The 25,429-nt window shown below is 42.6% G+C and overlaps 1 protein-coding gene across 6 annotated transcripts in view; it reads right to left on the reverse strand.

The window, feature by feature from the left end:
- DYSF (dysferlin) overlaps positions 1–25,429 on the reverse strand; it is a 396,353-nt gene that overhangs the window by 118,346 nt on the left and 252,578 nt on the right. For all 6 annotated transcript variants that reach the window (XM_089652230.1, XM_089652225.1, XM_089652229.1 and 3 more), the window contains 5 exons: positions 24,052–24,218; positions 19,741–19,855; positions 16,233–16,338; positions 13,335–13,477; positions 9,898–10,071 (listed from right to left, as the gene is read on the reverse strand). In XM_089652230.1, coding sequence (XP_089508356.1) covers positions 9,898–10,071; positions 13,335–13,477; positions 16,233–16,338; positions 19,741–19,855; positions 24,052–24,218 — 705 coding nt within the window. The remainder of the gene's footprint in view (positions 1–9,897; positions 10,072–13,334; positions 13,478–16,232; positions 16,339–19,740; positions 19,856–24,051; positions 24,219–25,429) is intronic.

The following is a 25,429-nucleotide window of genomic DNA, read 5'->3' on the forward strand; positions in this document are numbered from 1 at the left end:
AGGAGCTAGATCTGTCACATGGGAGGTAGGCACATGCTCCTCAATACATGCATTTGCCGGATGTTGCCCTTGGCTGCAGAGGAGGAAAAAGCAATGGAGGAAGGCAAGTAATGTAGGTATTGGAGGGCAGTTGGGGGATGCATGACCCTGTGACTTTGCCTTGAATGGCTAAAGTGAAAGTGTCTCTTTAAGAGTTTCTGTTGGACCAATAGGTGACAGCTGTTCTGGTCCAATCATGCGCTGGAGTTTAGGTAGATGCAATTTGAAAAGGCAGAAGCAATAAAAATGCTAATTTTGCCTAGGTTTAAACATGGCATGATTGCTGCGCCTCTGCAAACCAACTTTTTAGAATCGTCGACTCCATCTAGTGGCCATTATGTAGTATTTCCTTGAATGGGGTATTTCAGGAAAATACTAAATTATGGCCAGTAGATGGAGCTGATGATCATAGGAAGTAAACAAATTACACAAATTACAGGGATTAATCATGATAGCAGTGTGAATTATGAAAGACATTCAGTAATTTTTTTTATATTTAGACCTCTATATATTTGATGTAATCTATGCCTTATGTGAAGATATCTGTTTGCTGTCTTTTTGGTATCAATCAGATAAATGCTTCCGTATTTTCATTGCACCCTGTCAGAAGCTCTTCGCCTCCTGCCTGGTTTGTGTAACTGGACGGCCTACAGAGAGGAAAAGCAATTGGGCTCCTGTGAGGCGTCATTTTGACACCCAGGAATGTTCAGGAAATTTATGGTGATGGAAGAGAGGTGACACGCCGCGGCTCCAGAAGTGACAGACTGTAGGTGGTCCGCAGGACCCCATTCTGGTTTATGTAACTCTCCCAGCAAAAAGGTCCATTTATTGTGTGCAAGGAAACTGGCAGTGCTGCGACTGAACGACAATTCACGCCTGGTTTTCATACGATGTTGAGGCCGTGCGTTCACCGCGTGAAAGGCAGGAACATCATCCCTGTGTAAACACAGCGGCACACGCGTGGAAGAGTCACTGGGAAGGCATGCAGACCGACTTCTATTAGGGCCGGTTCACATCAGAAAAACGCAGTGCGGATGCTTTTCTGTATGTGCTTTTTCCCCTCCTTTTTTGATCATTTGGGGTCCGGTGTGTTCTGGTGCGTTTTTGATGCGTTCCAGTGCAGTTCTGTGCAAGAAAAATACAGCCTGTTCTATTTTTTTGTCTGGAACCAGAACGCATTGGAACTGCAAGCACTGGTGTGAGCTTTGTCATTGATACCCATGTAACCTACTTTCTGTGCATTCTGGATGCAGAAAAAAAAATAAATTGGAACATAGGTAGTGTGAACTGGCTCTAAAAGTGTCAGCCTGCAAAATTCAAGACACTCATTTTTTTTTTTAAGGAGCTAAAGGCACACTTTTTTCATTTTGGACAGAATAAGGTAGGCCTGTTACCCCTCTCAGTTTTTTTGCCATCTGTGTACCATTGGGGAAACTTCCCTTCACTTCCTGTCCTATAGCCAAATAAGGAAGTGAGACGAAATCCCTCTAAAATGAGGGAATCCCTGTTTGCCATCCCCAATGGAAGATTTCTCCTTTATTCCTGTTCTGGTGACAACCCAAAATTTGGGATTTTCTTTTATTTTGAGTTATAATGGAAAATAGGACAGATAGAGAGGGTGAATGTCCCTAAGGGGGCACAGACAGCAATAATGACCTGAGATGGATCCTAATTGCTCTCCACACTCTCCAAAACTAAAAAAAAAAGTTTTACCTTCAGTTATACTTTAAGTATGGTACATAAATACCTTCTAAATACCTCCAGGCATATATAAAAGGCACACATTATGTAGCTCTCTAATTTATGGTATATCATTAAAGTGGTTGTAAACCTCAGACACGAATATATATACTGTGTTCTTGTTTCAGTCCAGAGTACTTAGTGTAATTTTTGTCTGCTGCCTCCTTCCTCTGCTATAAGCATGAATCACTTCCGATGAGTTTGCCTGACACCAGAAGAAAAATGGTGACAGGGAAGGGTAGAGCCTGTGATTGACAGCCTCAGATCTGTTCCTGTGTGGAGGGGGTGTGTCTCTTCCCTCCAATCAGCTCTCAGAGCTCTCCTCACTGAGATCTGCAGAGAGTAACTTCAGCTTCCCTGATTTTTAGAGCTGAGAAATCCTGTGTAAATTCTGCACTTTGAATGAATGTAGGGGACAGACTACTATAGATAAACAGGTACAACTTTTGTAGGAGGATTTGTTTCATCTCCGTTTATCACCTGAGACCAATCATTTCATTGGGAATATCTAAGGGTGTACAACCATTTTAAGGGCTCATTCACACGAACTGTCATTAGGCAGTAAAAGCAGGTGGTTGAGCCACAGACGCCGTCCCCCTTGCTGCCCACCTAAACACAAAAATGTATCTGGTAAGGGCTGTACACGTCATGACCGTGATGTTTTGCTTCATGGCAAAAATTAGACAGCATGTTGCATTCAACTGGCAGTACCGCCACCAAAGATGACCCATTCAAGAGAGTGGAGCTGAGCCACAACCACCCTGATCCAACGTGCACATGGTTGTGGCACAATGAATCAGCATTTTGAGGGTTTAAATAGAGGGCACCTGTCAAATGTCCTCAAAAATTGACTGGCTTTTCAGTGGGGCGGCATTAATCACTGCCATAATTGCATTTTTTTTTTTTATTAAATCCACTGTGGATTTCTTTTTAGCGGGGCATCATTAATCACTGCCATAATTGCAATTTTTTTATTTTTAAAATGAAAGCTGTATAAGTAACTGAATGTACTGAATTACTTTTGCAATCTACTGTATAGTTTGTACAGCAGAGCTCAGAGAGGGGAAAGAAAAGCAGCACAAGGAGTCAGATGTGCTGCAGTACAAGGTGCATGCTGATAGGAGGAGAGAGACAGGATGAGCTTATCAGTCTGCTGCTTCTCCTTCACTGACCAGTCACATAGTAGGGGCTGAGAAGAGACAGTGCTCTCTTAACCACTTGCCGTCCGCCTGCTGTTTTTAAACGGCAGGGCGGTGGCACTCCAGAGGCGGGTTGCCGTTCATAAACGGCACCCGCTATTTCTAGTTGTGCGCGCGCAGCACCGTGATCCGGTGCCCGCTGTGTCCTCCGGACACAGTGAAACAGCGATCGTCGGACGGGACCTCTGTACGAGGTCCCGATCATGTGATCACTGATTGGCCAATCAGTGATCACATGCGACATCATTGCTTACTACGTGTGAAATCTGTGAATGATCACAGAGCTCACATGGTACAAGGCTATTCACAACAGCCTTGTACCATGTGACAAGCTCTGACCAATCACAGCTCACACAGTAGTTCTCAATGGCTGCAAGAATGCAGACAGAGAGAAAGAAATGATTGCTTTTACATCCTATATGAGTGTAAAAGCAATCACTGTTAAAAAAAAAAAAAAAAAAAAAATCTTCATCACCCCCCACACGTAGTACAGTGTCACCATGGTGACACTGTACTGCTAGGGTGACAGTATGCAAAAAAATAATAATAATAATAGAAAAAAATTAAGAAAAAACATGTTTAAAAATGATAATTTTTGGTTATAAACTAATTTGGGTTATTTTTTTTATTACTAAAAAAACTGAATAAATTTTGGCCAAGATTTATGATGAAATATTATTTATTTGCAACATTTTATAAGAAAAACACTTTTTTCAAAATTTTTGGACTTTTTCATTTATATAGCAAAAAAAATAATAAAAAAAAAACAAATAATATAAAAGATTGAATAAAAATGTAAAAAAAAATGTTTAAAAATTATAATTTTTGGTTATAAACTAATTTGGCGTATTTTTTTTTTACTAAAAAGATAACGGAATAAATTTTGGCCAAGATTTATGATGAAATATTTATTTGCAACATTTTATAAGAAAAACACTTTTTTCTAAATTTTTGGACTTTTTCATTTATATAGCAAAAAAAATAATAAAAAAAAAACAAATAATAATATAAAAAATTAAATAAAAATGTAAAAAAATGTTTAAAAATTATAATTTTTGGTTATAAACTAATTTGGCGTATTTTTTTTTTTACTAAATAGATAACAGAATAAATTTTGGCCAAGATTTATGATGAAATATTTATTTGCAACATTTTATAAGAAAAACACTTTTTTCTAAATTTTTGGACTTTTTCATTTATATAGCAAAAAAAATAAAAATCCCAGCGGTGAATAAATACCACCAAAATAAAGTTTTATCTGTCTCAAAAAAATGGTAAAAAATTCATATGGGTACAGTGTTGCATGACCGCGCAATTGTCATTCAAAGTGTGATAGCGCTGAAAGCTGAAAATTTCCCTGTACAGGAAGGGGGTAAAAGTGTCCGGACTTGAAGTGGTTAAATTGCATATGTAGCTGGAGTTCAGCTTCAGAAAAGATAGTATACAACATCATTGTTCCCTCACAACTCTATAGGCTTCATTTTCCATTTCACAAATAGCCAGAGGAGACGTGTTAATTATTCTTTGATGTCTCAGAGGCTAATTTTCCGGCAACTCCATACCATGTTTAAGTCATGTTTCATGTTACAGACACCTCCAGGGATATCAACCCTTTTTCACACCTTCGAGCCATTAGCAAAAAGAAATAACTTTACACACAAAGCCTTTAGTTACAGAACAGAACTGAAGCAAGCACACAGCCTTGTGGCACGCCATTAATGACTGTTCTCTGTACCGAATGAACCTCATTCACAACTACATTCTGTTAGCTATCCTTGATCGCTTATCCACTGAACCACCCATAGCTTGTACAACTTTTATATTTGATCATTATGTGGAATTGTATCAAATGCTTTACTGAAATCAAGAGAGGCTATGTACACAGCACTACCCTGGTCCACTCTGTAGCTGCACCCAGGCCAGTGCTAGACTATTTTGCACCCTGGGCAAGACCAGCTACTTGTGCCCCCCGCCCCCCCCAAAAAAAAAACATTTTAAAAAACGATAGAAAATACTAAATCAACAAAACATGAAACTGCTAAATTTCTTTTAATCTGCAAAAATAAGTGCCATAAGATACCACCAGCACCAATATTAAAGGCAATATCAGTGTCACGGATGGACTGTATCTGGCTGGCAGTGGCAGGGTGACAGTTGCAGAGAGTGGAGGATGATGGATCCACACTCTGACAGATCCCAGGCTGGAATTCCCCAGGCAATGGGAGGAGATAAAACGCTGTGACAGCAGGCAGCCCAGTCAACACACACCGAGAGAACAAGTGAAATGAGCGATCCCACACAGTGACAGATCTGACACAACACCCCACCAACACAGATCAGCAGGCCCTAGAAGAGCAGACATTGGGATCATGATGATATCACCACTCACTGACACATTGCGCAGGTGATGGATGGCCGGCTGGGTCACACTCACACAGACAAAGCACATCAAAGTCAGACATTACCTTCCTCCGCAGGCGCAGCTCGGCTGATGAATGGGAAGTAATCCGCAGCCACCAGCCGGCTTGCAGTAACGGACTGAGTCTGAGAGGAAAACTGGAAGGAGTGGCAGCTCAGCTGCTACACTGGCCCCAGGCACCGGGCATCCTTCTCTGTCCTTCTCTATACTCTCCACCTCTCTGCCGCCCCTCCCCTCAGCTGGAGCTGGAAATCCACAGTAATACGCAGCCACCAGCCGGCTTGCAGTAAGGGACTGAGTCTGAGAGGAAAACTGGAAGGAGTGGCAGCTCAGCTGCTACACTGGCCCCAGACACCGGGCATCCTTCTCTGTCTTTCTCTATACTCTCCACCTCTCTGCCGCCCCTCCCCTCAGCTGGAGCATCATTCATGATGTGGCGGCATCCCACAAAGGGAATGCCAGCCTGTGCTGCGCCCAGGTGCCCCTAGGTGGCAGTGCATGCTAGGTGGCTGCCTAGTTTGCTAGTGGAAATACCGGCCCTGGCTGCACCCAACATTGCACCGACCCACCATTGGTGACAATTAGTGATGAGCTTGGGTTCAATCCAAGCTCGACCAAACTAAGATATTAGTTGTTTGCTGGGCCAATGAGTTGTTGGCGGAAGATTCCCCACCCTGCAGCTGACCTAGACAAAGGGCAGCAGATGCTCATGACATTACTGACCTAATATCGGCACATTTACCTGGCTTGGACAGAAAAAACTCGTCCTCAGGGACAAACAGGCTCCAGTGACTCTAGATTTTAAAAGTTTATTTGCTTATTACAACTTGTAGAAAGAGGGCTAAGGGTTAAAAGAATACCCAAAAAACAGCATAATATCCGAAGCCTTCAAGGAACATCAAAGTGATAAAGGCCTTAATAGGATCAGTCTTCTACTAACAGCATAGTTAATCATGGCTCCAATATTTCAGTAGCGGCCTCCCAAAATTAGCCATTTGACTCTAAATATGAGCCCAATAACAGCTACCTAGAATAGTTCACAGCAGAAATTCCCATATAAGGTCCTCTGGAAGCAGCTTATATCAAGCTCTCCCGGACACCACACTGCTCAGTGGACTCCTCAGAAAATGTTTCCAATGGGTAGCCACCTTCCTGGTTCTTTGGCCTCTACCACAGGCCAGATTTAGGTTCTTAGGCAACCCAACTTTAGGCTTTTTTAGGCCTCTGCCACAGACCAGTCAGTTTCTTCAGGCCCAGGTTCAGGCTCCTAAGAGAACAAAACTCTTTTACTTTAGGTCCAGGTTCAGGCCCCCAAGAGAACAAACACATATACTTCATTATGGCTTCCTCCTGCAAGCAAATGTCTTAGAGGCAAAAAATCCTTACACTGGCAACCTCACCAAGCAGGCATCTGAGACAGAAGACCCTTTTAGAAAGTCACACCAAATATGTATTCTCACCCTTCCTCACTGGAGTGAACCCATCATTGCCTGTCCACGGCAGGAAAAATATTCATAACTCCATACAGTGTAACTTCTAACTTTAACAACTGCAGAACACTCAACAGTAAAGATGAGCTAAGGTTTGGGCTAAAGTCAGTTGGGCCTGAGCTCATGGGAAACTGTCACTTGATAGTAGGCCACCAGTGCGTAACATAGGGGTGGGGATGCTGGTGACATCATTGACCTTGTAAGGTCACATGGCCATATTCACCACTTCTGAATATAAGAGGGGACTCTGCTGGGCACTCATTGATGTAGGGAAGACTCTACTATGTACTCCTAGAAGTAAGGGAAGACTTATTCATTTGTTTATTAAACTGATTTTTTTGGCTGACAGATATTTGAAAAATGTACAATATGGTTCTTGTACGGAAAAGTTTGGAGACCAATGATCTATGCCCAAAATTTAATGATGGTGATTGCCTGCAGCTTGGAAGTTAGGTTCCTCTCTTTTCCTCACTAAAAAACAGCAATAAGCACTTCAATTGAATCGCAGGAGGAAATACGTTTACAATAAACAGAACAATTAGCACTGGTTTAATTTTAGGAACAGTTTTAAGATAGTAAACCTTAAATGGAATGTGTTAGTTATTTAATTGTTTTTGTTGTATATATATATATAATGTTTTCAACATTTGTTAAATACCTTGTTTTTTCATGTATAAATTTTAACTATATATGTACATGGGGCAGCCATATTTGGTCATTATATTATTATTATTATACAGGATTTATATAGCGCCAACAGTTTGCTCAGCGCTTTACAATATAACGGGAGACAATACAGCAACAATAGAGTTCAATACAAGAGGTATAGGAGGGCCCTGCTCCTTGGAGCTTACAATCTATGCTAAGAATCTGCTTTCTCCTTTGCTGTGCTACACAATGGCTTTGCTTTACTGCTTCTTCTGCACTGCTCATCTATGAGTCAGACAACTCAATGAAAACAATGCACACCCTGCATGGCTAATAGTTTATCTCAGCCATTGTTAAAATGGACCTAGCAATAGATATAACCTGAGACAGGGGAGTACCTACCGCGAGGCAAACAAGGCGTTTGCCTAGGGCGGCAATTTTTAGGGAGGCAGCAACGCCCCCGGAAGAAGGGACCTGTTGAGCAGCGGCGGACTGAACAGGGAGAGAAGTTGAAGATTGATGCACTGTATATCTCTCCCTCCAGCAGCTGAAAGCCGGTTTGAGGTTTCTCCCTCTTTCCCTCCCGTCGGCTTTCTGCTGCTGGAGGAAGAGACAGACCTGGCCGGATGGAGGGGGTGCCCTGGTACTCCTGTTTGGCCCCTCTCCACTGAGCTCCTTCCGCCACCCGCACCAGGAGTAGGGGGAACGCCTGGAGCAGGGAGAGAAGTGGCGGAGAGGAAAGAGCCCGGAGGAGGTGAGCAGTTTTGTGTTCCCTGGGCTCTCTGTCCTGTCGTCCACCCAGCAAATGATACACGATCACTGACAGAGTATATGGGACTGCACACACACAGTATGATTACCACCCACTGCCCACATTTCCTGCTGCCCGGAGATCAGCAGCCCTTGGAGGAGGTGGTGGGGGGGGTAATCATACTCTGTGTGTGTGCAGTCCCATGCGATTTGAGAGAGAGGGTAGAGAGAGGGGGGGGAGAGAGAGAGGGGGAGAGAGAAGGGGGGAGAAGGTGGGGAGAGAGAGAGGGGGGTAGAAAAAAGAGAGAGAGAAAGGGGGGGGGATAAAGAGAGAGAGATGGGAGAGAGAGGGAGGGAAGAGAGAGAGAGAGAGAGAGGGGGAAGATAGAGAGAAAGAGAGAGAAAGAATCATATATACATACACGCACTTATTGAACTCTCTCACTGTCTCATTGGGGGGAGGGGGGTGGCGCTAAACATTTGTGTTGCCTAGGGCAGCAAAAAATCTAAATACACCACTGACCTGAGACCCTAATGCCTGGTACACACCATGAGAATATTGGAGGAAAGAAAAGCATTCTGAGCGATCGTCCAATAATCTGATCGTTAGTAAACAGCTTCTGAGAGCCAATAATGACAGTTCATGGGAAAATATCCAAAGGGGCAAGCAGGAAAATGTTTCTCATAAAATTTTCAATTTTCATGTAACTAGTATAGTATTTGTACGAAACAAATTGAGAGACCAAGACCGTGCATTGTCAGAAACGAAAGAATACATTACAATACATTACATCACTTCCGAAGTTGTATTCCGTCTTACTAGAATTCCCGTAACTTTAGTAACCTATTCATTGTTGATATGAGACTTGCATACAAAAAAAAAATACGAACAATCATTTGTCCGATATTCTCATCGTGTGTAGGAGGCATAAGAATTAACACTTAGCCCTTAAAAAAGCCCTGTGCCGTGAAGGCATGTAGAAGACAAATTAATAGTTGCCAGTACTTTCTGTAGTCTTGTTTTCTCTTTACTGACTTACCATGCCTAACTCTACCCTGTGTCTCTTTTAGAGGCAGCCATCTTGGTAGAGGTAGGCTTTGCTTCCCTATGTCAAAGCTACTCTTCTGATGACTGGTGATCTAATGACTGGTAATATCATAACCAAGTTGCAGTAGGAGAGGTGAGAGAAGTGCAGATCCACAGAATGGATGGAAGCAGAAGCAGGGTGATCTTTGCACAGGTACAACTTCCTCTCCAGCAAGGATAACAAACTGCAACTTTTGAAGTAACCATGAGACTCTTAAAATGTTGCCTGACCTTTACACTAAACAATCACCTTAAGACAACCTAAATTCCAAATGAGGTTTAAAAAAGTATTCTAACGCTGTAAGCTCTTCTGAAGCATTGAGATGTATGGCTCAGGGATTTCCGTAACCCACTGCAGAATGTCAGATATATTCTGAATATAGATAAGGAAAACAAATAAATAATGGGTTTAGGGTTCGAATGATACTTTGGATAAACACAGAACTGTCCCTTTGGATGATCGGAGTGAATAATCAGATTGCCCACATCATAAAAACTGATAAAACAAAGCATGGGCTGACTTACCAGCGCCCCCTCTAGAGCAAAAACAGCAGATGCTCCAGTCTTTTCCAGAGGCTCCATTCTACGCCTCCACCTCCGCCTCCGGAAACTGTCCGTTTTACGATACTTCAGGTGAAATCGCCATCCGAATAGAGAGGCGTACTCCCAGCCTTCACTCTCAAACTCATCAGGCTTGTGCTGTGAGAGATGGGGGAGGGAGAATTAAAGAAAGCAAATCCAATGAACAATTTCACCAATCTATTAACTGTGAACACTGTCCAGAAAGTAATGCAGCTGTGCTACAGTAAGACTCAGTTTACTGCAATCTATGTGCTACATTATTCATTGCAACTGGAACCAGCAGGTTTCTCACAGTGCTTCTGAACAAGGCTGCGGCCTTTTGTTACAGGAATTTTTGGTGTACTTCCTCCCTCTATTGCTCCTATATGTGTAGAACAGTTGTTGGTGGTCATTGGGAAGAATGCCCCTTACATTGGTGGTCATTTGGCAGAATGAACCTTACAATGGTGATTAGTGAGAAGAATGACCCTTACATTGGTGATCAGTGAGAATGACCCTTGTATTGGTGGTCATTTGGAAGAATGCCCCTTACATTGGTGATCAGTGAGAAGAATACCCTTTATATTGTTGGCCACTTTGAAGAATGCTCCTTACATTGGTGATCAGTGGGAAGAATGCTCCTTACATTGGTGATCAGTGGGAAGAATGCTCCTTACATTGGTGGTCAGTGGGAGAATTGCTCTTTACATTGGTGGTCATTTGGACGATTGCCTCCCTTATAGTGGTGGTCAGAAAGCCACCCTTACAGATAGCTACAACAATCACTGACGTAATGCTGCTGGCTGCCTAGCAGTGTTTATCTCTGAACTATGCAGGCATCATCAAATAGGAGGTCAATTAGCCACAGCTCAAGGAACCACTAGTAACCTCTGGAGCAACACTTGGGTTCTACAGAACCCTGATTGAGAATGGCTGGTACAGAGAACTTACTGGGCTAAGAGGGAGGGAGATGCTGGGACAGGGGAACACAGGACTCTATTTTCCCACTCATTCAGACCCATTTGGGTTGTTTCAGAAAGCAAGGATACTGTTGACCATTTGGCTAGATTCACATTATTCCACGTGTGTTGCAGCATGAGTGGTAATGGACATATAAAGGTATGAATAGGCTCATATAATTTCCCTTTCACACTAACACCTCGATCATACCGACCCCGACTTTGAAATCGTGCAACTTACAGCGAAGTCACATGGGGGTTTATTTACTAAAGCTGGAGAGTCCAAAATCAGACTCCCTTCTGCATAGAAACCAATCAGCTTCTAACCTCAGCTTGTTCAATGAAGCTTTGGCAATGAAACCTGGAAGCCGATTGGTTTCTATGCAGAAGGGAGTCTGATTTTGGACTCTCCAGCTTTAGTAAATAAACCCCATGATGTCAAAGTCGGATGACATGCCGATTGGAGGTGTGATTTGCAAGACAACTGACACAGATTTCTATGTAAATTACAACAAAAGTAGTGCATGTACTACTTTAGATATCAGTGCGGCTCTGACCAGTCGGAACTGCACCGATATGACCACTGTAGTTGCGGACAATAGGGTGCGACTTGCACTGCAATTTGCAAGTTGTATCGCAAGCAAGTCGCACCCAGTATAACAGGGGACTAAACTGCAGCATTGAAATACATTCTCATGCAGCAAAATGCCCAAGCTTCTCTACATAAAAATGGACTAGCGTGAATCGACCCTGGAATTAGCCATCAGTGAAATCACCTCCGTTAGATGATCCTAGAAGCCAGCTACAAAGTAGACTGGGTTTCACGAATTTAAATTGTAACTCCTGCCAAAACCTATTTTTTGGGGTTTTGGATAGAGTGGGTTTAAAAGAGGCAAACCTCGTATTGCTATCTATTGCCATCTATCTAGCCCAGATGAAGGAGATTTCCCATTACTTTCTATCAATATAGTCACTGGGACAAAAAGTGAGGGGGAAAGCTCCAACAAGTACACAGTTACAGGGTTAGGGTTTGTGGGGACTTCATTTACTGCACTTTCCAATTGGTCCCCTTTGGGATTCTCTAGTATTTGGTGGACACTCCTTCGGTAAGCCACCATAAATGCCCTGGAAATATGTTCTGGAGCCATATGTATACTGAAGCTTACATTATGTCACAGTATACATCAATTTGATCCTTACTGGACTGCCTGGTGCATCTTATACCTATCACTTGTACTAGCCTATTACATGGTAGTCAGAGATCCTGGTGTCTCATTTTTCTGCTGGCCCCTGCATCCACCAGTGGGAGGAAAGTGGTCCAATTTTTTGTGTGATATTTGGACAGCCAGTCATAATTTGTCTCCATTGCATTCATGATCATACGAAATGCATTTAACTAACCCAAGGACACTGGATAATTATTTTTATTTTATTATTTATTTATTTCAGGTACTTATATAGCACTGTCAATTTACGCAGCACTTTTCTGCACAATCTAAGGTCCCTAACTTATATTCATACATACACATACTAGGGCCAATTTAAACAGGAGCCAATTTACCTACCAGCATGTCTTTGGAATGTGGGAGGAAACTGGAGTATCCGGAGGAAGCCCACGCAGGCACAGGGAGAACATGCAAACTCCAGGCAGGTGGTGCCGTGGTTCCAAACCAACGACCCTAGTACTGCCAGGTGGATGCAATAAAGCATTATCATTGTTATGTATGGGGGAAGCAATCAGTTACATATTGGGGGGGGCTGCGGATACAGACTTAGCACAAAAAATTCAAATGGTCTTGATCTTATATTGACACTTATATTTGCTTTAAATCTCAAAGAAACGTGTTGGATGAAAATCAGCGTATGCTAAATTCTTTGATATGTCCATTACCACTCATTCTGCAACACATGTGGAATAATGTGAATCTAGTCAAATGGTCAACAGTATCCTTGCTTTCTGAAACAACCCAAACTTTTATTGGTTTTACCCAAATACATATGTAAATGTCTTTTTTTTTCAATTTAAAGTGCTGAGAGGTTGGACTCTGTTAGGATTTTCTTGCTGTTTGTGTCTCCTATGGGAAATTCACCCTCTCTATTTGTCCTGGTCACTGGAGCCAAAAGTAAAGAGAAAATCCAAAATTGTTGAGTTACTGGAACAGAGGAACTTTCAAAGGAAAACACATTTTGGTAACAACTGTCTAAAAGGGGATTTTTCTTATTTTGAATGTATTCACTATTGTTTATACAGGACAGGAATTAAAGGAAAATCTTTCCAATGGAACACAATTGACAAAAAAAATAACTTATCTATTGCCTAATGAATACACAATGTTAAAAAAAAGATTTTTCCACACAACTAGACAGAAGGTTGTTTTTTTTCTTTCCCATGCAGTTTTTATTTAATAATGTTAAGTATTCCACAAAAGATGTTCCCCTTACCTTTTTAAGCATCTCGATCTGCTTAGGATCTCTCCTGCGTAGCCTGACCCAGCGCCTCCTGCGGTTGGTGTGATACATCTTCTCAGTAGGCACCCAGGATTTAGGTTTGCGGTCTGGTGGAATGGTTATGCCGTATTCCCAGCCTGCAATGGGAAGAAGGAGAGCAACGCTCCATCTCTATTACATAAGCCCAGGGCACAGATTGTACTAGACAACCATCTGTAATTTGCTTTATTTTGGGTAATCTTTAATAATATTATCATCTATAGGATCAATACTAAATCTAAAAGCATTGTGGTAAAAAAACTAGTTGCAAGCATGATAGAATATCTTTGGTTAGCTGGAAGAAAAAATGTTTAAAATGTAAAACTAGGTACAAAAATAGAAATACTTTGTTCATGAGTGGCTTTTTAAAGAGTCAGTCTACCAAAGAGTGATGTTTTAGGTATAGGTACAGTCAGGTCCATAAATATTGGGACATCGACACAATTCTAAATCGCATTTATCTGTGCTTATTTTTATAGTTGGCGGATTAATGATCGAAACTTCAAAAAAATTGATTGTGTGTGTATTTAAGGAGTAAATAGAGACACTCGTTCTCCTAGTGTGCTGTCCTCCCAAACTTGTAAAATAGGTGTAAACATACAGTCAGGTCCATAAATATTGGGACATGGACACAATTCTAACATTTTTGGCTCTATACACCACCACAATGGATTTGAAATGAAACGAACAAGATGTGCTTTAACTGCAGACTGTCAGCTTTAATTTGAGGGTATTTACATCCAAATCATGTGAACGGTGTAGGAATTACAACAGTTTGCATATGTGCCTCCCACTTGTTAAGGGACCAAAAGTAATGGGACAGAATAATAATCATAAATCAAACTTTCACTTTTTAATACTTGGTTGCAAATCCTTTGCAGTCAATGAAGTCTGGAATGCATAGACATCACCAGACGCTGGGTTTCATCCCTGGTGATGCTCTGCCAGGCCTCTACTGCAACTGTCTTCAGTTCCTGCTTGTTCTTGGGGCATTCTCCCTTCAGTTTTGTCTTCAGCAAGTGAAATGCATGCTCAATCAGATTCAGGTCAGGTGATTGACTTGGCCATTGCATAACATTCCACTTCTTTCCCTTAAAAAACTCTTTGGTTGCTTCTGCAGTATGCTTTGGGTCAATGTCCATCTGCACTGTGAAGCGGCGTCCAATGAGTTGTGAAGCATTTGGCTGAATATGAGCAGATAATATTGCCCGAAACACTTAAGAATGAGTAGGCCCTTCACTTCTTATATGTCTTGGAAACTCCAGTAGTGAGATCTTCCTGTTATAATTCCCAACTCTGTTCCTATCCATTTTGGAATTTGGGGTGTTTCCACCCACCTTTGTGTGTTCCAGCTTCTTTTGTTGCATTCGCCATAATATAAAATAAATAAACAATCCAGCAGAAATGGTGGAAGGCCCTCTTAATGGGCACGGCAGGTATTCAGACCCAGGAACTCATCACAGACAGCACACCAATAGAATCCTCAAAAGACAGGTCAGAAACTCATCAAATGCACCCCTTCAGCTCAGATCATGTGACTAGGGCTTCAGCATTTGAGCAATCAGACCACTCCTAGTCGCCTGGATCTGGAAAGGTGAGGATCAAAGGATCATCTGGCAAACCACAGCAAGACAGGTAATCAACCTGTCATCACTCTCCAGGTATCAGGAATACTCATCTATCCAGCAGGGGTGGATAACACTCCAAGCAACAGAAATACACTTCCTTCCAGCTGGGGGGCCACTCCCAATTATATGGAGCACAAAGGAATTCACCTTGAGGGGGGGCTCGCAATAAACGAGCCCAAGCAAAAAGTTCTGATTTATTTATTTAAGTAGTATTTATTGGTTAATGTGTAAATCCACAAGCAAAGTAAATGCACTCACATCTGTAACTGTATAGAATCAAAGATGGCCGCTGGCCTCCCACGTGGCCTGTGCAGCGTGACGTCACCGGCTGGGCTCCACCCTAACGCGTTTCGTGCCCATGTACGTTGTCAAAAGCAGTATTTGCGCTATCTGGTTAGTGCAATACATACTCATTTACGATCACTGGAGTCACGGAATTCACCTGATATTTTAAATTTGATTTATTGATTATTGGTGTTTTATCTAATAGGTCACTTTCGCACTTTAAACGTCATTCATAGATGTCTTACGCACCTATATATATATATATCTGAGCACTCCACAGCGCATGTATGGTATTTCTATTATTATCTTATTATCCTTTTTTATAGACATTATCATAGCGCTGCATATTTTATTCAGGTTTTGCATGAGAGGTTCTGAGGTTTTACCTTTATGCTAGCTGCTTGCTACTTTTATGACGTAGTGCTCGTTCCCCCTTTTCATATTTAGGGCTTCAGCATTTGGTTGCATGGCCCAACATGAGTTGGAAGACATATTCATGGACTCCGCAAAGTAAATTTGTCTGTTTTTGTCACTATTCTTACTCAGCTGTATTTATAGCACAAGTCAATGTCTTCATTGCATCCAATGCTTTACAAATGTCTACTGAATCTGCTGATATGTGGTCAGGCGCATCACTGGGCTTAAAGCTGAACTAAACCCTTCTCTCCTTTACAGCCAAGGAAGCTGCCATCTTAGCCTCTGTTTGATCTGCAGTTGCCATGTTGACGCATGTGATGTGCTACAACACCAACCATTTGATGGCTTGATAGTTCAGTTGAGAGCAGAAGCAGCTGTGGCAGTTACCATTCATAGCATGCCTTGAATATACAGTAACTGTTATGGGCAACTTCAGTGGGTTTTGTTCCACTTTAATTGTATGACTGATGTCCACTTGGCTAAGATTAAAAGATTAAAACAGAATCTAAATCTGCATTCTCACCTTGTTCATCCACAGCTCGATTAATATCTGTAGTCCATTCATCATCCTCCCAATTCCACCCCGGAGGGCATTCAATTTCCTCTTTCGGGAGAACTTTCTCCCCATTCTGAAAAACATGTGAGAGTAATAACAGTAAAAAGAAGTCCATAGTTTGTTTAAAGGATACTACAGTACTGAGATTTCCTATCTGAATGCCTGTTCTAGGTCTGTGACTATGACAGCTGGGTGACTTCCATTGGAAATTAGCAATTACAGTTACAACCTACAGAGTTGAGAATGATCTCTCCCTGCCCCCCAAAAAGTTACAAAGAAATTATACAGTACATCTCAAGCAAGAGCACAATAAAAAAACAGACAAGTGCAAGGTATAAAAACCCAGGAAGAGATGATGAGTCCTAGGGGAGTAGTGCCTTTAGGAGTAGTGCCTTTAGGATTTTGGAGCTATTATAGGGGTGGCATACCAGGCTCGACGGCTGTGCAAACCCCCAAATGGTCCAACTGGTCCAAATGGCAAAGGCTTGCAAAACGTCACATATGGAGAATTACCATGGCTACCATGTTTTTTTGCCATTTCACATGCGCGTGCAAATTTAGGGCTTGAAATGTTCAATATCTATTTTCTTGGCACAACACCATATTTTATATTTTACTAAAAAAGGTATTCTATTGTGTTTATGTGAATTAAAGTTAATGTATATGAGTAATTGTTTCCTGAAAATATAGATATGATAAACAGTTGCCCAAACCTTGTGTGACATAAAGAACTGCAAATGTGATCATTTCATTCTACAGGGCTTCTGCTTTCAGAAAATATACAGTAAAATTGTTTGAGGGTTTTAAGTAACTTTTTTTAGCAAAAAAATACATAGGAGTAAAAAATTTTAAAAATGCTTGGGACCCAAGATGGCTAATAAATCATTGAGGCTACATTCACACAGAGCTGTGCATTTTTCAAGTGGTTTCTTTCTTAATTTTTAGGCATTTTTGAGGGTTTTTTTTTAGCAAATTTGCAAATACAGTACATTGCCAAAAGTATTGGGATGTCTGCCTTTACACGCCCATGAACTTTAATGGCATCCCAGTCTTAGTCAGTAAAGTTCAATACAACCCCACACCCTAATCCCCCCCTCTACCAAACCTTACACTTGGCACAATGCAGGCAGGCAAGTACCGTTCTCCTGGCAACTGCCAAACCCGGACACATCGATTGGATTACCAGACAGAGAAGAGTGATTGGTCACTCCAGAGAACGTCTCCACTGTTCTAGAGTCCAGTGGTGGCGTGCTTTACACCGCAGCATCCAATTCTTTGTATTGAACTTGGTGATGCAAGGCTTGGATGCAGCTGCTCGGCCATGGAAACCCATTCCATGAAGCTCTCTCTACGAACTGTTGTTGTGCCAATCTGAAGGCCACACCAAGTTTGGAGGTCTTTAGCTATTGACTCTGCAGACAGTTGGCACCTTCTACGCACTACGCATTTCAGCATGCGCTGACCCCGCTCTGTCATTTTACGTGGCCTACCATTTCATGGCTGAGTTGCTGTTGTTCCCAGTTGCCTCCACTTTGTTATAATCCCACTAACAGTTGAGCGTGGAATATTTAGTAGCCAGGAAATGTCACGGATGGACTTATTGCACAGGTGACAACCTATCACGGGACCGTGCTTGGAGTCACTGAGCTCCTGAGAGCGACCCATTCTTTTACAAATGTTTGTAGAAGCAGTCTGCATGCCTAGGGGCTCGATTGTATACACCTGTGACCATAGAGGGGATTGGAGCACCTGAATCCAATGATTTGGAGGGGAGTGACAATATAGTGTAATGCAGGCCATAGACGGTTCGTTAATCGGCCGATTTTGTCATCCAAAAGAATAATCGGCCAATTTTTATGGTCCGAAAGAATAATCGGCCGATTTTTGCACTGTTAGTGGGGCAATGGCATCAGTTGATTTTTGCGGTTCCTCCTCATTTCTTTTATTGGTCATGCTGGAAAATTTGTGAAAAACAGCCGATTTTTGCAATCATTGGTGGCAACAGAACAACCGATGTTTAATTTTGCGGACGAAAAATCGGCCGATAAACGAACCGTCTATGGCCTGCATAAGTCAGGCATTGTTTCAGGCGTTTTTCACCACGGCTTTTTGTTTTAGCCAATGGAAATCACTAGGGGGAGGTGATCAGCTAAAAAACGCCTGAAAAAAATGCTCAAATCAAGTGTTTTCAGACCTTCCCCTTGAAGTCTATGGGGACAAAAATGTTCGAATCTGTGCGCATGTACTTTTTTGAGCAACAGGAGTTTTGCTACAGGCGTCAGAACGCTCGGATGTGAATAGAGGCCATTGAAATGAATCGACTTTGGCTTGAGTGTTTCTGAGCGTCGTGCTTCGAGCGGAAATTCGCTCAAGTGTGAACGGAATCTCAATTATTTTTTAAATGCAAGCAGTGTAAGTACCTGAATGTGACCAGGTATCAGCCTCTTACAGTCTCTGTACAGCAGGCCTGGAGTGTGAGAGGAAGAGGCAGAACAAGCAGCCAAACAGTTCATTTCATAACAAGAAGCATGCTGATAGGAGGAGAGAGCAGAGTGACAGAGAGATGAGCACATCACTGTGCTGCTTCTCCTTTCACTGCCCAGTCACAGGCTGGGGGATGTCTTGGACTCAGAGAAAGTGAGTTGAATAATCAGACTGAGGACACCTAACGGCAAAAAATATGTACTGCGTGGGAAATCCCTGAATTGACTACTGCAGTAAAAGCTGGTTTTGTTTGATCTTTTAATTGGCTTTTGTCAATTTTATCTTGAGCTCTGCTTTACTGTAATCCACAGTGAGAGCTGAAGCTTGCTGGTTGCAATAACCAGTATTAAAAACCTGGCAGGAGTTCAAAGGCTTCCTCACTGTATCCAATTAAAAAAAATAACTTTGGCATTAGGGATACTTTTTGGCCTCTTTCACACGGGGCAGACTCCATTTGAATCAGCAGGGGATCCACTGGCGGCAAGACGGATGACAGGTTCATGTCTCCTCAGTCTATGCTGAGCGGACACGGACAGAGCCCGCTCATCTCTATGGGCAGTCAGGTGTAAACACTTGGCACCACACTGCCCTCCGATCCAATCTGTCTAGACAGAGGGGGACAGATCCCCTTTCGTTTTTTTCAGCGAACAGGATTGGACTGCAGGTAGGCGGGTGTAAACGGACACAAGTCCGTTTACACCTGCCGGTCCATAGGATACAGGGACCATCCGATCTGGAAAAATTACAGCCAGACCTGATCGGATCGCCTGTGTGAATGGGGCCTAAACCTTGGATTTCAGATGTCGATGAGTCATGTAAATTATAATAGTTTACACAAAAATGGATCTGAATTACTGTGCATGCTACTGGTTAATTCACCCAGCAGTCTCATGTAAGTTTTTGAAATTCCCCACTTCCACCCAACACTGCCAATTGTCATAGGGTGAAGTTAGTTATCCATTCATTCACATAGTAAGAAGATCTGCTATACCACATCAGAGTAGGCTTCAGTCATGCGTATCCATTGTCCACCGGGCAGACGGGCCTGGTTCTCAAACGCCTCCTCTACAAAGCTCATGTGACCAGCGTCCGTGTCATACAACAACCTGTGGAGAGAGCCAAGATGTCACCATGATTGTGAAAGACACATACAATGTAGAGTGCTCAAAAAAATTAAAGAAACACTTTTTAATCAGAGTATAGCATCAAGCCAGTTAAACAGCTGGGATATTGATCTGGTAAGTTAAGTAGCAGAGGGGGTTGTTTGGTGTTAATGAAATTAACAACAGGTGCACTAGATGGGCAACAGTGAGACGACCCCCAAAACAGGAATGGTTTTACAGGTGGAGCCCACTGACATTTTTTTCCCTACTCATCTTTTCTGTCTGTTTTTCACTAGTTTTGCATTTGGCTAGAGTCAGTGTTACTACTGGTAGTATAAGGCGATACCTGGACCCTACAGAGGTTGCACAAGCAGTCCAACTCCTCCAGGATGGCACATCAATACATGCCATTGCCAAAAGGATTTCTGTGTCTCCCAGCACAGTCTCAAAATCATAGAGGAGATTCCAGGAGACAGGCAGTTACTCTAGGAGAGCTGGACAGGGCCGTAAATGGTTTTTAGCTCATCAGCAGGACCGGTATCTGCTCCTTTGTGCAAGGAGGAGCAAGATGAGCACTGCCAGAGCCCTACAAAATGACCTCCAGCAGGCCACTGGTGTGAATGTCTCTGACCAAACAACCAGAAACAGACTTCATGAGGGTGGCCTGGGGGCCCGACGTCCTCTAGCGGGCCCTGTGCTCACTGCCCGGCACCATAGAGCTCAATTTGCATTTGCCATTGAACACCAGAATTGGTAGGTCCACCACTGGCGCCCTGTGCTTTTCACAGATGAGAGCAGGTTCACCCTGAGCACATGTGACAGATGTGAAAGGGTCTGGAGAAGCCGTGGAGAATGTTATGCTGCCTGTAACATCATTCAGCATAACCGTTTTGGTGGTGGGTCAGTGAAGGTCTGGGGAGGCATATCCATGGAGGGGCTCACTGACCTCTACAGGCTAGACAATGGCACCCTGACTGCCATTAGGTATAGGGATGAAATCCTTGGACCACCTGTAAGACCCTACGCTGGTGCACTGGGTCCTGGGTTCCTCCTGGTGCCCTACAATGCCCAACCTCATGTGGTGAGAGTATGCAGGCAGTTCCTGGAGGATGAAGGAATTGATATTGAATGGCCCCCACACTCCCCTGACCTAAATCCAATAGAACACCTCTGGGATGTCATGTTTCGGTCCATCTGATGCTGCCAGGTTGCACCTCAGAATGGCCAGGAGCTCAGTGATGCCCTGGTCCAGCTCTGGGAGGAAATCCCCCAGGACACCATCCGTTGTCTCATTAGGAGCCTCCCCCGACGTTGTCAGGCATGCATACAAGCACGTGGGGGCCATACAAACTACTGAGTACTATTTTGAGTTGCTGCAATGAAATTTCAGCAAAATGGACTCGCCTGCTGCATCTTTTTTTCACTTTGATTTTCGGGGTGTCTTTGAATTCAGTTCTCTGTAGGTCGATCATTTTCATTTCCATCAAACGATGGGACATCCTTACGTTCCTATCACATTACCCCGTCCATATCAATATAGAGATCCAACAGGAGATTTTTCCCCTTTGAGATCTGATGGATTCTCAGAGTGTTCCTTTCATTTTTTTGAGCAGTGTATATACAGTATGAGCAGGGACCAAAGGGGTGATATGGGTATGTGCTTTATGGTCATTTTGTTAGAAGACTCAAGAGCACATAATATTGTTATTATTACTAATAATAATAACAATAAAATGAAAAATGTTATAAAAAATAAATAAAAAGAATATACTATTATTTACATTAATATTATCCACCTATAAAGAGCCCATCACCAACTTAAAAAAAGAAAAATCAAGTATTTTAAATGCTTACTTGCAGCATTTTATTTTTCTTAAATGATTTGTTTTAAATAACGTTCCAGCAAATGTGACTTCTTCATGAAGATTCAGTTCCTTAGCACAGTTCCCTCCCTCCCTGCACGACCTCTCTCCTTATGAGAATGTCTAATTAATTTCTATGCTGGTCCAGTTCCTCTTCCCTTTCCTTCACACTCCCTACATTTATGTAGTTGCCAGAAAAGTGTTACTTGAGTGACAGCTGTGAATCTTCTGGTGCTACCGACATTACAGCTAAGATGGCGGCACCCAGCAACAGTTTCAGGGATTTTAGATGTTTACAAAAGAGAGGCTTTTAAAGGTTAATAACATGCCTAAAATACTTTAAATGCATAAATCATCTTCTGGACAGAGTGTTTTTTAAATGAATAGCTTGGCAACAGGGTCTCTTTAGGATCCATGCTTGAACAAGGATTAAATAGGCAAACATGTGTGTTAGGGCCATTATGGAGGAAGATGAAGAGTGAGAAGGAGAAGAAGATTAACAAAATAAAAAAATAAAATAAAATAAAAAAGGAAAAAAAAAGAAGAAAAAAAAATAAAAAAGAATTAAGTACAGTATATTAGCATTCTTACCTTTTACCACTTAAGAACAGATTATAATAACTTAATTATAATAACATTGTTCTCTACACACAAAAGTGTTGGGTATTGTGACAGTATCAGAATGACTGCAGAGGTGGTGAGAAATGAGGGTAATGTTATAAGAGAGTTGGGTTGGAATGCTGTCCAGCCACGCTACATAAGATCATTCCAGCTGTACCAGACCAATTTTGGAGATGTGGAGAGCCAGGTGATACACATCTCCATCTATGGTGGTCTTACCCCAAAATAAAACCCTATTGGATGGCTATATTTCAGCTAAACTGTCTCATTACGGGTAAGGCGTGGCCAGAAATACTGGAAGTTGCTATTCTTTCCATGATTCCTTTTCAATGGGTTCTACAGGGTACTGGGTTTACCATGTCTGTCCTATGGCTTGCCCCTCCTAAGAATGGCATTGACTCTGGCAGAGAGCAAAATTCTAGACTATCCATCATATGTGCTTCAGGGGGTGCAGGCAGCATCTAAGCCGTTAGTGGAATATGAGCTGGAGGCATCTGTAGAGTGGGACTGTTACCCATGTGTCTAGAATCAGACATTTTGAACTGCAAGATGAAAAGCAATGTAGCTCAGGGTACAGGGCTAAGCTTCAAATATTCAAACCCAGCTGCTTAGGTTGCAGGTGTAGGGTCAAACTGCCAAACTGTAGGCGGGCAGCATGGACAAAGTGAAGAGTACCACATGTGTCTTCTGATCAGGAGAGGCAGCAGGATGGTGCTTCCTCAAAGCGGAATGGTGGGAAGAAATGTGGAGCACACACTCAACACTCCACCCAGCAGATAATGTGATAATGTCAGCACTCAGTCCCTCAGCAGTAACCTTTTTGCAGGGAGATGCTGCCTGCATAGCCTACTCACAAAGTGAGTCTTCAGAGACAGGGTCATGCTGAGGCAGGTCTGAACCTGGAGAGCACTCCATAGCAGGGGCGGACTGACCATTTGGAAACTCGGGCACTGCCCGAGGGCCCGGGGTCAGTAGGGGGCCCCATGAGATGCCCCTGGTACCTATTTCATAGGCTTTTTTGAGTTTGGGCAAGGACACAGGGGCCCCATGATCCCCTATTGCCCGGGGCCCCATGAGTTGTCAGTCCGCCCCTGCTCCATAGCCAACTTTTATCAGTACCCACAAGTCTGGAAGGTACCACACTGAAGAGCCCGGTGCTCAAAAGTCACTTTCCTGGCAAGCTCTGCAATATCCATCCAGCAGGGTCCAGATACTGCACTACAAAATCAGGCTTGGAAAAGCTGATCCGGATAGCTACATATAGCAGCAATGTGTTAGGAATCTTGTTTGAAGAAAAAAAGTAACTAAAAAAAGGTAAGCGCAGAGCAAAGAAAAGACGTCCATCCTCCTGAAACACTAGCAAAAAAAAATAACGCATATCTGGAGTAGGAGGGATTATATACCCGGACTGTCCCACAACTTTTTTGTTTGCCAGTGTCCAATCCTCTTGTAGGCAGCAGTATAACCCAACAGTTTCTAAATTCCTATGCCCCTCAATGAATGAGAAAACTAAAAAAATCATTATTATATGGAAGGATAGCAATTCATCAGATTAATTTGTGTGGATACTACCCAAGTGGGCACTGAGAAGGGGTAGAGCCAGAACTTGGGAACACAATGGCTTTTTTTAAAATTTATTTTAGAGGTGACATCCCCAAAAAGCTTGATGAGCTGAATAACAAAAAGCCCATTATCATTTCCTACTGGTAAACTCACGTCTTTTCTGGGCTGATGAACCAATCTCCAGCCCAGTTCCATCCAACTGAAGGCTTGAAAGTTTCCTTCGGTAATTTCATCTTCCCAGTTACGTCAGAGAACTTGGGGTAGGTAAGTCCTGTGGTCCCCCAGTTGCCTACAAGCGCCAGTTTGGTCTGGTTTTCATACTTGGAGAGAAGAAAAAGGCAGTGTACACAATTACTCAATAGTACAGTCTTCAGCCCATGAAGATTCCATATTTCAATGCTTTGCAACAATACAATGGTGCCAATCATGCAGAATGAAGAAGAATGGGGCTCTAGGCAAGGTATCCGTAGCTTATCAGATATCAGCTACCTATTAGTACAGTCTCCCTTGTGACGTGACAAGCAGGTGCGTATCCTTCACTTCTGTTCCCATATATGCAATTTCTGATGCGTTTTACAATGCACTGAATCACGTGACATGTGAAAAGTCATTGTTTTCTACTGTAGCAGTTCACGTATATGTGGTGCATCCACAGTGTAATTTTAAAAGGAGTTCTGTGCAAATTTCAGTGCGGTGTGAGTGCAATTTCCAGCTTTATACATTTTAACAATTCGCATCAAAATCGCACCTGCATCACTTGAACAAATCGCACAGCATCTGGTCATCAAAATCGCACTGAAAACTGCATCACATATACACTGACAGGCCATTTTATTTGGTACACATAGTGCCAAGAAAATATCTCCCACACCATTACACCACCACCAGCCTGAACCATTGATACAAGGCAGGATGGATCCATGCTTTCATGTTGTTTATGCCAAATTCTGACCCTACCATCTGAATGTCGCAGCAACCAGTCTGCACATTCTCCTCTGACATCAACAAGGCATTTTCGTCCACACAACTGCCACTCACTGGATATTTTCTTTTTTGGACCTTTGTCTGTAAACCCTAGAGATGGTTGTGATTGAAAATCCCAGTAGATCAGCAGTTTTTGAAATACTCAAACCAGCCTGTCTGGCACCGACAACCATGCCACATTCAAAGTCACTTAAACACTTAAATCCCCTTTCTTCCCCATTCTGATGCTCGGTTTGAGCTTCAGCAAGTCGTTTTCACCACGTCTAGATGCCTAAATGCATTGAGTTGCTACCATGTGATTGGCTGATTAGCAATTTGTGTTACCAAGCAACTGAACAGGTGTGCCTAATAAAGTGGCTGGTGAGTGTGTGTGAACCCAGGCTAAATGGAATGTACTCTTGATTTGTGCAAGAGCACGAGGGTAATCCGGCCCACTGCACATCCAACGGACCTTAGGTTGGATCTGGCTCTGCTGCTAAATATTTCTGACTGGTAAATATGTGTTATATGAAGGAAGCTAAAGGAAATACAGTATACAATGAATTAG

Source organism: Staurois parvus, unplaced genomic scaffold (genome assembly GCF_062004578.1).
Source record: "Staurois parvus isolate SC_StPar_1 unplaced genomic scaffold, SC_StPar_1.0 ptg000675l, whole genome shotgun sequence".
Taxonomy (NCBI): Eukaryota; Metazoa; Chordata; class Amphibia; order Anura; family Ranidae; genus Staurois; species Staurois parvus.